This window comes from Notothenia rossii (assembly GCF_949606895.1).
Source record: "Notothenia rossii genome assembly, chromosome: 4".
NCBI classification, from domain to species: domain Eukaryota; kingdom Metazoa; phylum Chordata; class Actinopteri; order Perciformes; family Nototheniidae; genus Notothenia; species Notothenia rossii.
This window is the reverse complement of record NC_136902.1, coordinates 76,808,401-76,826,159: the sequence shown is the minus strand read 5'-3', so window position 1 is coordinate 76,826,159 and position 17,759 is coordinate 76,808,401. Positions and strand designations below refer to the sequence as shown.

General features: G+C 41.3%; 1 protein-coding gene and 1 long non-coding RNA gene across 5 annotated transcripts in view; one reads left to right on the top strand and one right to left on the bottom strand.

Annotated features, from left to right (window-relative positions):
- Positions 1-291: 291 nt before the first annotated feature.
- Positions 292-9,611, bottom strand: fosb (FBJ murine osteosarcoma viral oncogene homolog B). 4 transcript variants are annotated; one of them, XM_079675916.1, is made up of 7 exons: positions 9,518-9,611; positions 7,751-8,167; positions 7,180-7,370; positions 5,692-6,072; positions 5,139-5,246; positions 4,411-4,740; positions 292-4,247 (listed from the first exon to the last, which is right to left on the bottom strand). In XM_079675916.1, the coding sequence occupies exons 2-7, from the start codon at positions 7,803-7,805 to the stop codon at positions 4,182-4,184; spliced, it is 1,131 nt and encodes a 376-aa protein (XP_079532042.1). In that variant the 5' UTR covers positions 7,806-8,167; positions 9,518-9,611; the 3' UTR covers positions 292-4,181. The 4 variants fall into 4 exon arrangements, with proteins under 4 accessions (XP_079532042.1, XP_079532043.1, XP_079532040.1 ...); XM_079675917.1 differs by having other exon boundaries at positions 292-3,410; XM_079675914.1 differs by having other exon boundaries at positions 292-4,740.
- Positions 9,612-9,716: 105 nt separating this feature from the next.
- The window catches only part of LOC307038092, a 13,010-nt gene continuing 4,967 nt past the window's right edge, over positions 9,717-17,759 (top strand). Inside the window, exon 1 of the long non-coding RNA XR_013807883.1 lies at positions 9,717-10,694. This is a non-coding gene — a long non-coding RNA (uncharacterized lncRNA). The remainder of the gene's footprint in view (positions 10,695-17,759) is intronic.

The following is a 17,759-nucleotide window of genomic DNA, read 5'->3' as shown; positions in this document are numbered from 1 at the left end:
AGGTAGAAGCTGCAATCTGGATACAGAAGATCGCAGAGCTCTCACTTCAAAGGTGAGTTAGAAAATGTGTAACACTTTGGTCCTTTTGAAAGTAAAAGAAAATAAAAACGATTAGTTAGTTATTAGTTATTAAAAATAAACAGTACTTTATTATGTGCAGACAAATATTAAGCTATGTAAAATAATATTCACTGAAAAAACAGACCAGCTGATATAATTGCACCATCATTACGTTGTCATGTAATTAGCCATGCACCATAAATATCGCTCTTTTTAATTTCTGGAGTCTGATACACATCTTGAACAAAGTTTATTTGGGCCTTTCACTTCTGTAATTTCACATATCATCAATGTATCAAATCACGATTTATCTGTGTAACAAAAGTGCAACCTTTTCCAATGAGATGTAAATATAACAAAACATCGCTGACAGGGATGGACAAGAAAATAAGCATTGCCTTTCTGAAATGGAGGAACATTGTGGCTGCACATCACTCATAAATGAAACAAAAAAAGGTTGTTAGATAGATTGAAAAACAATTTGTTCATGATGATTGTCTTAAACCTTAGTGGTACAAGAAGTATGTTGAATAACATTTTAATATTGTAACAGAAAGGATAATCAAACAATACCTCATCACACTTGACATAGAGTAGCTGTCAGTTTGAGCACTGCCTGAATTGCTACATAACGTTTATCAAAGAGGACAAGAAGTATTGCATTTCATACCAGGGAAAACATGACAAGTGTACAAATTGAAATAAAAGAAAATCCAACATTCTTCCCATCATAGAAAAATAGGAAAGCTCTTGTTCAGTTAACTCTAAAATAGCCTTTGAACATTACTAGAGGATTTCTTATAACTGTCCTAACCCTCTTTGTCACATTTTCAAATTCATTAGCAAATGATATGTGATTGTTAACATACAGAAACAAATATTTAATAATGTCAATGAAATCCTAGGCAAAGAAATAGACGTGTGGTGACCACAGTAAGTGTTTTATCATTTAAAGTCCAAGGGCCCTCTGAAATCTGTTAATAACAGTTGAAGATATAGCAGGCAATTCATATTGAACCATGATGAAATCACAAAATGATTACTGGGCTCTCAGAGCGACAGCTGCTGGGAGTTCACTGTGTTATTGGCTTCCTTTGGAAATGAAACGCTCTGATGATACAAGCAGTGCGTTTATTTATCCGGAGCCTCACCTACAGCATGTATAACCTTCTGGCCCATTACAGCTTGTTATAAGTAGCACCACAAAACCTATGTACATGAGAACTATTGAATATGTTTTATGATTATTCTCACACCAAAACATATTCTCATCACATTTGTATTTGGAGAGAAATCAAAAGGCATTTCTAACATCCAACACCGCCCTTACTCAACATTTAAAACAAATAAAAATGAGGCCTGTCCATTTTCTGACCGCCAAGAGCCACATCTAAACATTTATACCATTGATCTAGCGATTGTTTTTGAATAAACATGTGTATTTATTGAAAATAAAGTTTCTTATTCAGCAAAAATACAATCACAGAACATGTTAGTCATAACAAAACTACATGTTTTCTTTTAGTACAGATGGACATGGATTAACATCATAATACGTATTCATCAAGGCTTAATCTGTGGCTCTCCTTAAAACACACATTTCTTTTACAGAGTAACCATTTATTAAGTGATATGTTTATAACGGACAGAAATGCATACTTGGTATGAAACATTTAGTCCTTAAATAAATCGGAACACTTTTAATATCTGTATCGACATTAAAGGACACTAGTTTGTATTTCCTCATGTTGTGCTAACTAAGAAGGAAGTGGCATTAAGGTGTCAGTAGCTTTTGGACAGACCTCACAAAGAAACAAAAAAAAGAAAGGCGTTTTCACAAATGTCTAACATCTTCATCATAAACATACATTTAATGTAACTTGAATAGTTCTTTATATTGTTTACAAAACATAAATACACATTGAAAGAGGCAGTTACATCGTGCTTCATGTTGAGGGACAGGGCAGTACTTTTTTTCTTCCTTTAGAAAAATATTCTTTTAAAAACTAAACCTCAGTAACATTTTTTCTTCATTGACAAAAATATCCCATTTAAATCTGCAGACATTCATATTTTACAATCATGGTACATACACACACATATATATATATATATATATATATATATATATATATATATATATATATATATATATATATATGTGTAACCTGTATATATGTATGCATAAAGGTTTGATGATCATTTTTTGTAGTGCACAACGTGCCTCCAAAGTTGCCAAATGAAAATACCATAAAATAATGAAATAATATTTATGATGCAATAATAATAGTAACAGTTGTGAGAAAATCACCAGATTAAAAAAGAACAAAACAAGAAATGGCAACAGCACAAGTGAAAGCCGAGGTAAAAGCAAAACGATCGAACACACAAACATAAACATTAAAATATATAACAATTCTCACTCAAACATACAGGAAAAACAAATTGTACAAATTCACAGGCAACGAAGGGACGCAAACTCAACAACATCTTCTCCCCTTTTGTTTTCAGGTTTTGCTTTGGGCTCAATCACCACATCAACCTCAATAAAGAAAGAAATAAACGGGCCAGGTGTCTCAGAGTGGATGCACTCACAATAAACGCACCCCCGCCTCGTCTCCGCAGAGAGAACAGGGGAGGTACAGAGACAACTGAGCCCAAATGTTTCGAGGTTGCCTGAATCGCTGCTAAAAAACGTTCGTCCTGTAAATAAAGGCATTGGTTCACATCTGATTGATTCTGAGCAAAACACAGAGTATCATATCTTCAATTCAGAGACTTGAAAGGGATGATGTTAATATACGCATGTAGGCTCTGTGTTATGGAGGTGTTCTTACTAAGGCTACACCTCCACACAGTTGGCAAAAGCAAGATCTACTTTTGTTTCTTTTTTTATATTTTTAACATTTGGCTCTTTCTGCATTTTCAACATTTTGTTCCAAAAACGGATGGTTAGCATGGGAGTTATTCTCTTGATCCATCACGTCCACATTTGAGTCCGTCAAGCTTAGTCGCACTACCTTTCCTTCCTCCTTGCTAAACTTGTCTCTGTCCTTGCTCTTAACCGGCCTCGCAACAAAAGACGTGTCCCATCTTCATTATGTGAACATTGAAAAATGGCTCAGCAGAAGACAGTTGCATCTGTCTCGAATCTTGCGTTCATCCCTTTATCTAAGTGTGTGCTTAAAAGGATTTAGATCCTGTTCACTGCTAGTGTCTGCATGGGGGGGGGGGGGGGGGTGTTGCATCCATGTCCTTGTATGAAAGGGTGCAAAAGGGCTTGCTGGTTGGGTCAGTCACTCAAGGTCCCAAGGGCTGGTGGGGGTCTTCGGGCTCTCAGGGTTCGAAGACTTCAGAGAGAGGGAGAGGAAGAAACACAAGACAGAAGAGGAGAAGATACGCAGACGGCAGAAGAATTAAAAAAGAAGAAAACACGAATGAAGTAAGCACAAGAATCAGACGAGGCTCGGATACTCAGATCCCCGATATGCCAAGTCCAAACAACACACGCAGAGGCGAAGGGAAGTCGAGCAGATTAAAGATTAGAGGTGAGCGAGAAACCATCAGTTTGTCTTTCACAAAAAAAAGACCATGAACAAAATGTCCTTCGACCCCAATTCAGATTTGCACAAATAGATTCAGCAACAAGAAGAAGGAGGAAAGGGATGGAATAGGATGAGAGCAAGAGCACTTGAAAAGTCAACCGACAGAGGGAACGAGGTGGGGGCACTGGTGCTGGTTGGATCATTAACTGAGCGATGAATGTTCATTGTTAATTCATCGTTTACATCAAATCATTTTAAGATTTGCAATGTGGATTTTTTGACTGTTTTTATTCACGTATCTTGTTGCAGCTATTCCAATACAAAACATTAAATGATTTATGTATTGGTGGTTAAGGTTAGATTTAATGTAACTAATGTGCAAATATATGGCTCTTGATTGGAATGTATAAACTTTAACCCCATCAGATACAAACTATATTCTTCAATAAGTGAGACTGATGGGTTCTCTGTATGTACTTGCCTCAGCCTGTACTTCCAGCGGGCATAATGTGTGTGCGTGTTGATATGTGTGCGCGTGTCTGTCGGTCAGTCAGAGTGCCAGCAGCGAAGGCGAGTTCAGGGAATCAGACGACTGCTCGCTACTGCTGTTCCGCTGGTTGGCACTGACCCCGCAGGCTCCCTCTGGGTAGGTGAACACAAATGAAGATGTGTATGAGGTGTTGTAGTTGCCAATGGCCGCTTCGTCATGGTTACCACCACCACCACCACCACTGTCGCTGGCCATGAAGCACGGCCTGCCTGCTGCCGGCTCACTTGAGCCATAGAAAGAACGAGAAAACTCTACCTCCTGCATTATCCCTGGCGGAAGCTGCTGCTGGATCGGAGGCTGGGACTGTGTGGAGGCCGGATGGGCTGTGTAGGCAGGAGGCAGATAGAAAGAGTCTTCCCTCACAGCCAAGCCCACGATGGAGACCGGAGGTTGTAAGGTCACGGGAGGGAGCTGGAGCTGGCCTTGAGGCATCTGCACCGAGCCCTGCTGTGATGCCTCCGTGTACGAGATCTTACAGGACGGCTGGTGGGCCACCAGGACAAACTCCAGACGCTCCTTCTCCTTCTGCAGCTCAGAGATCTCAGCCTCCAGCTCGGCCTTCTCCTCCTCCAGGATGTCCGTCTCCTGTGGGCATGAACAGAGGAAGAAAGAAAAAGGAACAGGAGGGTAACACAAAGGATGGTAGAGGAGGGAAGAAGATGTGCAGAAGAAAGAGAGAGAAAATGTGTTAGTTACTCCAAACCTCTACTATAGTGTTTGTGGGTGGATGTATCCATCCCAGCAAAAATACCTCCTTCACCTGCAGTTAAATATGTAGGTTGGTTTATGTAAGAGACCATTAATTAGTCCGTAAATAGTTTGTATTGAGGACTGTAATTTTCATTACCACAGCTCAACACCCCATTATCATAAACCATAATCTAATGTCCACATTTATCAACACACAATGCAATGCGAGGCAAGGTAAAGTATGTAATTATGATCATTACTCATTCTGGTAGTTAAAACAAGGCCTAGCTCACCGACTGCAGTCTGTCTGTGAGATCTCGTCTGCGGTTTCTACATTTAGCGGCAGCCAACTTGTTTCTCTCTCGCCGAACACGCCTCTTCTCCTCCTCCTCAGGTGTTAGCTATGTTGAAGGAGAAAAAGATCAAACAGATTAAGATCAAAGTTTTATATTTTATTGAAAAATATTTGTATATTGTGTTTGGACTGTGTCAGTGTGACAACACCAGCTATGGTTGTCTTGAGAGCGAAATGCCTTTTTTCAACAAAAAAAGTTTCCTAAATGTTTGGGCGGAAATGCTTATCCTCCCCCCACAGACCCCAACATATACCTGACCTTCTCTGACAAAACTTCATACTAGCATATGCATATGGTCAGCATTCAGTAGACTGGAAGTTACTCTTTTTATGCTTGTTACCTATGACCGTGAAAGTGTTTGTGCACACTACTGCTCATCAACACAGTAAACTGTGGTTGAATCTGATTGTTTTGACCCCAATGTAAACAATGTACTTATACTGTATGTGTAACATGTCAACAAACAAACAATTCAAGCACACAAACTTACTAACACACCAACATCTCCATCCTCACTCACAGACTCCTCTCGGGTACGACGGCTGCGGGTTCTGGATTGGCGGATGGGGCCTGGAGCTGGGCCTTGAGTGTCTGAACTTGTGGGGTTGAATGCAGACCCTGAGGAATAACTGGGGCCTGGCATGTCATACGGGTCAACCAGTGACACTGGCTGGGTCATTGTTGTTGTCCCAGTCCCACTCAGGCCAGAGGCCTGGGAGGAGACGAGGGTTGGCTGTACCATCCACTGCAGATCCTGACTGGTGGTGATGGCGGTGACGGTGGGCACGAATGAACTGGGCATTTCCCCTCCGACACTGGTCCCTGGCCCGATGCCCACAATGCTCAAGCCAGCTCCTGCTGAGACACACTCCTGTGCAGGAAATGGAAAAACTGGTTTTAAACATCATCTTAAGCCGTAGGTTAGTAAACATATTCAGACAAACATGCGTAGAAATGCAGGCAGAAACAAGCTTCGATCAACTGCTTTCTTAAAGTTTTTGTCATATTTAATAAAAACCTATTGGAGCCACGCAAACCGCATTACAGCCAACTTAAACAACCAAATGCTGCTATCAAGGTTCCAATTGTTAAAAACCAATATATTTCAACTCAATTTGAATTAAGGTCAAATACAAATGAATGCATGAAATGACATAAAGTTTTTTTGTAATTTATTTTTAGAATATCCTTACATTTTAAATGTGATGGATATTAATTATTAGCCTATTTTAATAAATCTTTTAAACTTCCTGCCCTGTTTTGGTGTAATTTAGGAAGCCTTTTGTAATACCTTGGTAAAGATCAGTATATTTGCTGGTTTTGAATCTTGAATTGTTTGTCTCACAATTGATATATTTTAGGCTTGTATAAATATACAATAAAGTTTAAATCTGTCGCTTGTGTTTTGTGTTTTGTTTTAGATCAGGAAGGAGAAGGTATTGCATTAGTTAATGTTCATATAAAGCGTGATAAGACGGACAGGCGGCTCGACCAATCATCTCTCTCATAGAGCGTGGCCCCGCCTTCTCCCCCCTCCTCGTCACACCCCTGGTGTTTCCCTTGGCAACGCGACGTAGCACTCCAAAATAGAACAAGCATTTACGTCACGGCGAGGCTCCGCTGCTTACGTACGGGGGTTCCGTTCTGCGGTGTGCTGTAAACTGAGCACGTTGTCATAGCCTGAGGGCTGCTGCCGGGACTACTAGGAACAGATATACCTACTATATTAAGACTGAATTATATATTTAGCAAAATAATGTTTTATCTGAACACCCAGTGGCAGGAGCACCGTACGTTGTACGCTATTGATTTGTCTATTATTATGATAGCTTAGCCAGATAGCCTATGTCAAAATGTCTCAACTACAAAACACATTGCTAAACTACCACAAGACCTGCTGTAGTTATGAATAAATGCAAATATAACAGCTTTAACATTGTTAAATGTATTGTTGCTATTATTTTGAATGTTGTCTTACCTGAGGAGCAACGGTGGTCCGTGGGCTTCCGAAGGAGTCCACCGAGGAAAGGTACTGTGACTCTATAGATGGAGAGGAGCTCCCACGGGATCCGCTGTCTGGGTCGCCGGGGAACCCTTGGTACATCTCCCCGGAGGGACCGAGAGAGAGCAGGACTCCCGCAGTGAGGTCTTCTGAGAGCGCGGGGTTACCTGCAATGGCAGGGCAGTCCCACACAAAAACATAACTAAAGGAGAATGATGTGACAGGCGTTGTGAAGTTAGCCCAACCAAACCTACATTGATAATGGATACAAAGTTGGATAAACCCACCATAAGTTTTAGCCTCATTGTGTGTGCATGAATAAATGAATCGTTGAAGAATATTCCTAAATCCAGTTTATGTTATGCCTAACAACATGTTGAGGTATTTTGTAAAAGCAAAGAAAGCACGAAAGTATTTATTTGGTAATCTCTTAAGAAGCGAAAGATGTGTATCCTACTTATTAATGTTTCCGACCTACTTTTAGACTGCATTTTTTTTATCAAACACATAGACACATCGTCCATAAAAAAAATCAATGTTGACTTACCGTTGCTGATCTTTTTGCAATTTCCTGGTAAAATGCTCTTCCAAAAAAGTTGCATGAAGAAGCTTAATCCAGTTCCCCGCGTTTACGGGGAAGCGTCCCAATTCACTGTGTTAAAAGTCCTCTCGTGTAGCTTTAAATCCTCGAAGCGTGGTCCTTTATCCGCTCGTCAAATGTGCGATTATGTATCCATAAAGTCCACTCTATGTACGCTGGAGGACGTGAAAAGTGACCTGTTACGGTACACAGTAGCAGATCTGGTCCTATGAATGAATCCATCCTCGCGGAGAACCAGAGCCTTTCTAGAGGTGGAGTTCCTCTGACGTACATGCCCATATTTGGACCGAATGTTGTGTTTGGTATCCTTGGTGACGTTGAGGGATTCCCTCTCCCACAGAAATGGACCAGAAGCTCACCTCGCTGTCGGATAATAATAGATGTTTTAGTACTATCATAGGCAAAAGATATTTCTCACCGTCTGACTATTTCTGAGAGGAAATGTTAAGAAACTTCGGTAAGATACATTTGGAAAGTATCTATTTATGACTATCTATGCTGGAACATTATTTTGGGGCATGTAGGTTAGCCTACGTCAATACATTATAACAGTTAGGCTACTATTACATAAACGGAATAAATAACATGCCAAAGCCACTATAGTTTGTCTGAATGGCATACCAGGTTCGCTTTAGCAGCATGGTAAACAAGATATGGCTATACATTATAATGCAACACACACACATGTATGTCCCTCTCTGAAGGAATCCTGGCAGGCATTCAAGGGAAACCCTCCTGTAAAGTTTCTCAGGACACGCCCTGGGGAGTCCTCTAAGTTTGAGGGGCTTAACGTAATGTGAGGAAAGACTCCTTTTCACTTGTGTCTGAACACGCCCTTTACATGGAGGCAGGCACGGTGCCAAGTAGCCTAGCCTTTATTTGCCACAGGTTTGCAACGCAGCATCAAACCTACGCTAGGCTATAGCACCGAATAACATACAATTTCAGATACATATTTAGTTGTAATAAGACTCTATGAAACAGAAGCAACAATATCCTCATTACAATGAACAAAAACATGAAATGGTAAACAGTATAACTCTATCATGGACAGTGGGCAGCAGTGACGGAAATCGGTTCCTGTCATTGCAAACATCACCCGTTGGAGCAGAAAGTGATTCATTATGATAGCCTACATGAGGACACAAGTGGGAATGTGGCAGGTGGGAGGCTGGCTTTGGTGGGGGAGCTTGCGGGAAAATCGGGTGGCAAGTCATGAATGAAAATCTAAAATTCAATGTATTTTCGGTGAATGTCAAGGGGCGGGCATGCTGCTGTGTAAAGGACTACAGCTACTGCTCATGTGTTTAAAGGCATGAGCAAAATGGAAGAGTTGGGGGTAACAGCCAACAGGTTATTAGTCAGCAGCACTATAACAACGTCACAGACGAGGATCCACGGAGGACGTGTGTGTCCCATCCGAGCTGCCGTTACCAGTGCCGCTGAACCGGCGATGACTAACTCGTCGATGTAAGTTGTTCATGGTGTGGAATTGTTGAGGTGGATAGCTGATAACGCAGGCAAACAGCCCACATTGATGGGGAAATAAATATACGATAATTCCACGACATTCCGGGGCGAGGGTATAAGAAATCACAGAGATAACTGGTTAATATCACCCTTTGCTGCTTAAAATACGTTTAGATTTAAGAGTAACACAATCAAACACGTGTCCATATCTTTATACAAGGCAAAAATATCACAAACACTCACGTTAAACAGGTTTTCAGGCTAAAAGTAACCGGTACCATGTGCTATCCTCGAGACTGAGTGTGTGTAGCGTTGTTCTGTCGCCATGGATATGCTGTGCCTCTGACGTATACAATTTGGTCTTTTTTGTTATGCTGCCTGGCAACAGGTTTCCGTGGTAACCGGCTACAGCAGGAGCAGACAATATGGCTTCCGGATTCTTTCTGTGCTGGATATCCGAGGAAAGCTGAGTATACAACAGGCAGCAGCGACTGTTATTGTTGTTTTAGCACAGTTTTAACCGTCAAAGCCCGTTGCTCGTATCTTTGTAAAATCAGGGAAGTTACGTTGAACTAGTTCGCAGTTTACTAAAACGGTGTTTTGTACCGTTTACTCGACGTGCTTGTGAAATGCTTCGAAACTATAGACTGTATATATCAAGTTCGAAACGCACGGTAGGCCTACATGTTGTTGTTACTGTATCGTAGATGTGGAGGAGGATGGGCTACTCCGATGTTTTGCTCGTCGATAAAGTTAAGTAGAAGTTTGACTATTATACAATGGGGTAACGTGTACCATTTTTTTTAAGTAGCCCACAACAGGGGAAGTTATGTAAATATTCGACACTGCTAATGACATTCAATATGTTTATTTGAAGATATTAGTGATTAAGATTCACCGATTGCATCGGTGCACCGGTATAAACGTTCAAGATGCGAGTGCACCGGTTGAAAGAGTTTACATCGGCTGCAGTTTGGGTTGAACTCGCGATGCATCGATTGTGGCGTCTCTTTGCATTGGTACAACCCGATTAATTCATATATATAATATTATCCACTCATCCACTTGCAGCACTCTGCAGAGACGATCTTTGCTTCACTACTACGGAGCCCGGGAGCTGCGTCAAAGTTATCAACAAACATGAAAGTAGAGGAGAAAGAAATACACAGCGCACCGAAAAATAAATATAAACCAAACGTTTGGCAACAGTTTGGATTTTTCAAACAAGACGGAGAACTTGACAAATCACAAGCTATTTGCAAACGATGCCGTGCCGCTATAAAGTACACGAGTAGCACAACGAATTTAGCGACGCACCAACAGAGGCGACAAGGGGTGGATAGTACGTCTGCGGCTGCCTCCCCATCCTCCTCGGATTCAGCTGAAGCTAACCCGGCTATCCCTGGCGGCAGCAAGACTGGTGAGCAGCATATCCAGGGCAGGCCCGGCTCCAGGATGAAATGATTGAGGGGGCTGTCAAAAAATCAGAGGGGGCAATTTTTTTTCACAACAACGAAAAATACTGGCAATGTAATTATTTGACACACCAAGCTTTTTTCCTTCTCACTGCTCTACAATCTCTTTGCTTCTTTATTTTTATTCCGGATTTACCTCTCATTCTGTTCTTTTCCTCTGATCTTTAATAATAGATAGTACATTATTAGATAGCTGCACTTTGGTTAACAAACTAACATTGATTTCCTCAATGTATAAATTGACAGGCTCTGTAATTATACCATAACCTTTTGTCCTATCCCTTAACTCGTCTTCCTATACAGATTTACTTACTTACTTACTATCTACTCTAGTCATGTCAGGATTAAAGAACAATTATTCTCAGGATTGAATGTTCAAACCAAGGCTTAAAACCTGGCACTTCATAAGAAAGTGACTAATATATAAAACAAATGTAATATTGGATAAAATATTACACCAAATGGACAGACACAGATTAAAAATAAAGTCCCCTGGTTTGTCAGAGTCTAACTGCCATGAGAAAAATCCAATCAATGTTCCAAAATCCGTCACTAGATGTCGCTCATTGTAGCAATACGGTTTATATAATACATAGGCCTAACATATTATTATTATTATAATTATTATTCTAGTAAAAGGCCTCGCTTTTGCAAAAACCTGATCCATACAGGCATTGCAGCCCTAAATAATAACAAGTAACATCATGTGTGGTGCTATCTATAGTTGTCTGTCTTGTTTGTTGTTGATTTCATATTGTTTTCACAGAGCTGTGAAAATGAATTTCCCCCTGGGGACAATAAATCTAATCCAAACTCATTTAATATTCAATCCCACGCTTGGCGATTGAGAACATAAATTCGTAATTTACCTCGTTTAAAGCACTTTTGTTGTAATACTATGGATTTAATTGACACTACCAAAAGTTTCTTTTGTCCAATATCTCGCGGGCAGGTACATTGAATTAGAAGAAGAAGAAGTAGGTAGAAGAAGAAGTAGGTAGAAGAAGAAGTAGTAGAAGAAGAAGAAATACGCTAACGCTACAAAAAGGCACAACACTGTTAATCTGTTTTTACTGACATGTAAGGTTTTATTCACCTTGCTCTATGTTTTTTAACCCACATTCAAAAACGGGAACATCTTCGGGAGTTTCAACCGGGTACCGGCCACCGAAAACGGGGAATTGGCCCGGAAAACAGCGACGTTTTGGTCACCCATCCGACTGTGTTTACAGCTAAGCACACATGCTAACATTAAGTAAGACTACAAGCTCACTTGGGTTTGAGGCTTTTTTACACGTTTCTTCACCGCCTGCCCACATACTGTATCTGATCTAAACATAGTAACGTGTATTGGGGAAGATAATTATTTAAAGTTATTATTTAAATTGTGACATTTATTGTAATTTTTGATGGATGAATGATGCTCAAGGTGAGGGGGCAAAGAATACAACTGAGAGGGCAATGCCCTCTTTTGCCCCCTCGTGGCGCCAGGTCCGATCCAGGGGTGAAAAGTTAGGACGATTCTAAGTGCCCGTGACTTACAGGGGCCCATACAAGTAACCAATGTGATATCTTTTCATGGGGCCCAAAATCTCTGGCGGCGCTCCTGACGGGCCCTACACACGGCGGCGTGCGTTGACGCTTGCCGGCGGGCATGTCTGAAGCTAGACCAACAACCAATCACCTGAATCTCCCGCTACGCTTTGCTCCCACAATGCAGTTCGGCGAAGCGTGACGTCACCCCATTCAAAGTGAATGGGCAGAAGCGTTGAAGCGTCAACGCACGCCGCCGTGTGTAGGGGCCGTGAGTGTATGGCAACTTTTTTTCACGCTCCGCTGCAGTGGCGGCGCCAGAGATTTTCTTTTAGGGGTGCTGTGGGGTAGCTTGACGTTTCACAGAGGGTGTTCAAACATTTAGGGTTTTCCCTTAATCTACCGGGTGCTACACTTGAATTTTCTACTGCTACACTCCCCACACGCACATACATAGTATACATGTTAGAATGAAGGCTCAATAATCAGCTCACGGGATATAGGTGCAAGCAGGGATAAAGGGCTATTTTTTTAAGTGGGGGGTGGACCTAATATCCTCAAGGGGGGGTCCGGGGGGCATGGTCCCCCGGGAACATTTTTTTTTTTAATATTGAAGTTAAATGCATCCACCTGGTGCACTTTGAGAGCAAAATTAAGAGATCTATGGATATATCTCTCAACACCCATATGAAACAGAACTGTAAACAGATGTACTTTTTCTTGGATATTTTACAAATCACTCCCCTTTTAAAGTGTATTCTTGTTTTACTGTCATGTAGTATTTCATAACTGTTTTTCATTTATTCTCTTATTGTTTTATAACTATAATGACCATATGAAGGTGCGCCTCGGAAATAATTGTTTACATAAATCGTGACCAAACCATTTGAGACCCACTGAGATAACTTAGACTAAAGTTAACTATCTAAACACTCAGAGAGTCCTTTAGCTCACCTGAGTCCCTCAGTCTGACAGGAGAGGACATTCCCTTCACCTTGTTGAAGAAACAGCTCCTTATATCCGTTAGTGCAGCTAGCTAAACAGATGCTAACAACACGGTCCCTGGCACAGTGTGCTCTCTCTCTCTCGCTCGCTTAATCACACTAAATGTGCACCTGCCACACACACACACAGAGCCGAGCTTGAATGAAACACAGAGACCCAGAAGTACTTGTTCTGTACTGTGGCATATTATTTTCGAATCAATCATTTTTCAAATTATGAATTTCACACGTAAAAATAAAAAAAGACACATACATTTCATGGGGGTGCTTGGGGGGTGCTATGGCTATCCTAGGGGGAGCTTCAGCACCCCCTAGCGCCCCCCTGGCACCGCCTATGCTCCGCTGGCTAACAGTTCTACCCAGGGTTCAAGTTATAAACTGAGCTCTATGGGGGTCTTTAAAACGTGCGCACGCACGCACACACTCAAACATTATACACCCAGGCAGACCACTACCAATTTTCTTTTGTGCCATTTTGCTGGATTTATTTGTCAATATTTACAGCGTTGCTGCCCATAGTGATAGCCCTATGGTTTAAATCTACTACCCACAAATAAACATATGGACATGGGTTAGTATTTAAAAAAAATGTTCATATGTATTTAGGAAACTATTCATGTAAACATATTTGAAGTGGGGGTGAACCTCAAATCCTCTTGGGGGGTCCGGGGGCATGTAAGATATATATTTTTTATTTTGGAGTTAAATGCATCAATCTGCTGCATTTTGAGAGGAAAATAAAGAGACTAGATCTAAGGAAGCAACCATATGAAACATAAATGTATACATTTAAATAATCATAAAATAACTGACTAATGGCGCATTTCCACTACAGGGCCTCGCTCGGTATTGCTAGGCCTCGTTAGGCCTTGTTAGGACTGGCTCACTTTATGCTGTCTTTATTTCCATTACAGATTAGTAGCTGGGGCAGTAACTATGGTAACGCAGTGTAGGCGGAGCCGTGACGTCATCTTCGATGAGAACCACAGAAAAACAACATCAGCCGTTAGCTGTTAGCACTCAAGCTCACTCCTCATATCTGTTCAGAAACTAGACAAAAGTTAAACGAGTACAAACCACAGACTGTCTATGTCATGGCGAATATAGTCGCTGGTTTATTTATGTCTGTATAGGCCGTTGTTGTGAGTGTGGACGGTGGGAGCATATACTGCGTTAGCTTAGCCGATCTCCATTTAGAAAACACGCATTTTAAAAGTTTTTTTGCCTGCTGTCTGTCTGTAGACTTGTCAAAGCATTAATTCATGGTTTTTACTAACCGGTATCAGTATGTTGTTAATTCCGCATCATTTTGAAACGTGTATTACAATTAAATCACGGTCAAATATGTTAATTTTGTTGTAGCCCCCTTGCCAGCGATTCTCTCTCTAGTTTAGCATACTCAGCCCGACTCAGCCTGAATGTTGGCCCGGAATGACCTCGATTTTATGGGGCCAGAAAAACTGTGAAATAGTAACCGCTAGCCGGAACTACGCCAAGTGGAAACGCAACCAAAAACAGGCCAGGCACGGCACGCTTAAAGCGAGCTCCGCGCTGTAGTGGAAATGCGCCAATTGTTTATGAATGTGTTTCAGCTGCATTTACCGACTGCTGCAGTACTGGCTGCTCTTCCACAGGAGTTTATTCTCCCGTTAACTCACAGCAGCGGCCGCTAAAGTATTTAGTGTCCGACTGTCACACAAGCAGCTGATACATATCTCCAATTCCCCATAAGTGAATGTGTGTCAGTCTGAATTGACGCTGTTTGGCATCACAACGCTGTTATGAAAGTTTCTCTGGTATAAAATGGGCGATGTTAGCATAGCAACCAAAGCTAAACTGACTATCTTGACTACTACCATTGTGGCATAAGCCGTTTTCTACAGGCACATTTTACCGGCATATTTTTCATTATGATTCAACTTGTGATAGTCGGACATGACAACCTGTGCAGCCCATGTATTGATTCCATCCGATAGCTGCTATAATACAAAACAAAACGTCTGCCTGCTCTCCACAATGATCAATAACAGAACAATTAAACAGAATCACACGAAGCCTGGTTAGTGTTGCCTGACTTTATAAAGTGTGTTTTTTTTTTTATAAGTGTGTGGTTGCGTTCTAGTCACTGCTCAGCAATACTGCTTGTTACAACTTTTATTTACTCGCCTTTAACTGTTAGCTCAAGTTAATCTCGCCCCCCTCCGACGAAAGCGTGACATATGCGGTTCTTGCTTCTAGACCAAGCGGCAAACTCTGGGGCAGAGCCGGGATGCCAATAAGGAAGTGCCACAAACTGCAGTTCATATATTCGCCGATAGGCGATGACTGCAGAAATGAGGAATTTCCATAGACCCCCATGTTAAAATGCCCAATTTTACAGCAGAAATTAACATGTTTCTACCCCTGGATGCAATAAAAATTATTCGGGATATAGTTAGATTCCACCTTAATGATTATTAATTGTTGAGTGAATTGTTTTATAACGCAACCCTTTTATTTATATTAGGTCTTAAAGTTTTTGCATAAATTAGGGCATGTTCACTTTGATGGACAGGTACGTGCCTCACTGTCAGCTAACAGCAACTGGTCCACTCTGCTAGGCTACAACGTTAGCTAGTTGTAGTTACTGTATCAATCAATCAATGTTTATTTATAGCCCAAAATCACAAATGTCACATTTGTCTCAGTGGACTTCACAGTTTGTACAGAATATCAGTATGACAATACGACACCCTCTGTCCTTAGACCCTCACATCGTACAAGGAAAAACTTCCAGAGAAAACCCACTTTACTTGACCCTTTAGCCATGTTCGTGGTGATTGTGCCTTTTAGGGAATGTTGTTATAAATACCAGACAATTAAAATGTCGCGCTGTGCGGTTGAATGTACTAACAGAACTTCCAAGAAGTCTAAAATGATAATATTATACATGCTAACCCCATTAGCAGGTATTTGTGTGCTTGTTAGCTTAGCTTGTTATATAGCTTATTAGCCAGCTAAGGACGTAACCCTTTATATATATATATACAGTTTAGTTTATGATTCAGCCTTGGGTAAGACTTTTATAGTCTGTGGCTATTACGCTCATAATGCTAAACGGGACCAAATGTTAAAAGGGGACCCAATTATCCCAGTGCTCGGCTCCGCCTCTTTGCCCTTATTTGGATCAGGCTGGAGCAGGCGGGAGTTAGACTCTGACGTCACTGTCGAGCCGTTAGTGGCCGACTCCGCCTACTAAAGGCTTCTCAGCAACTCTGCAGAATCCTATGGGTGACGTCACGGACCCTGCGTCCATTTATATATACAGTCTATGTTCTAGAGTAGACCGACAATTTTTTGGTGCTTGAAACGAACCGGATTCCGGAGCTTGAGGCTCCGCTGCTGTGTGAACAGGAAAAAACGGTGCTTTTCAGGCTCTAGCTCCGAACCGGGTTAGGGCTAGGGGCATTAAATATGAAAAGGTTCAACTATGCACACACACATCGTCTCGGCTCGCGCAGCACGCAAACAGGCATAGATTTCGGAATAATGTATTGCGCACCTTGGAGGTGCAGTGCAGGCATATTGTCATTCAAGAGATGCGTATTTCTTTTGGAAAACATGTTTTTCTTTTAGCCTATTTACCTCGTTAACGTAAATAATACTCATTACATTGACACATGCATTATTTGTGATTAAAATAATGGTTGTTGATAATGTATTAGCAACCCCCACAGATATGATTTCACTGCGTCCGTGGGAGCTCAGACCCATCCTTATGGGAGCTCAGCTCCCATTGGCTCCCACATAACTCGAACCCTGGTTCTACCCGTTCCAAGGCAATAACTGACGCCATCGCCTTCTTTATCTGTCCATCCCTGCAACAAGTGTACACTGTACCCTCTGAACGAGTGTTTAGTACAGCCGGTGACATAGTGACATAGTCATGTTGATCAACTAATATTCCTGAAGAAAAACCTGCAAGCTAGACATATGAGTTAAATCACTCTGTTACCTCATTCACACCAACGCAATTCCGGTTCAAGCTCCGTGCTAGAGATTTTCAGGCTCAGAACCGGCTCTTCAGTTTAGCTCCGGCTCTTTTCACACCGCCCAGAGTCCGACTGGTGCTGCGTCATTGCGTCATCGTTTGAGTCATGACGTAACCGTTCGCGTGCCTGCTTCATAAAGCCAAACCGCGCGGAAAAAGAGATTTTTAATCTCAATGAGAGATAAAAAATAAGGTTAAATAAAGGTAAAATATTTTTTTATTTTAAAAAGCAGTTATTAAGACCTATTTATAAAAGTTTATTTGTGTTCTTTATATGTTCATAATAGAAACCGCTGCTTTTTGCTCTCTGGTGAGTTAGCCTACTGAATGAGTGTTATGTACATCAGTCTGGCAGCTGTATGGCCATTGCTATATGGTAATTGTGTTTTTGCACTCTGTCGTACAATATTGAATTGTATCATTATTTTTGCATCGTGTTGAAT

Excerpts from the sequence above, each read along its gene's own strand:
- fosb (XM_079675914.1), bottom strand. The coding sequence starts at position 7,805 with ATGCAACTTTTTTGGAAGAGCATTTTACCAGGAAATTGCAAAAAGATC. Across the intron at positions 7,371-7,750 it reads TTGCAAAAAGATCAGCAACG|GTAACCCCGCGCTCTCAGAA; the intron begins GTAAGTCAACAT and ends CTGCCATTGCAG. Across the intron at positions 5,247-5,691 it reads ATGGAGATGTTGGTGTGTTA|CTAACACCTGAGGAGGAGGA; the intron begins GTAAGTTTGTGT and ends CCTTCAACATAG.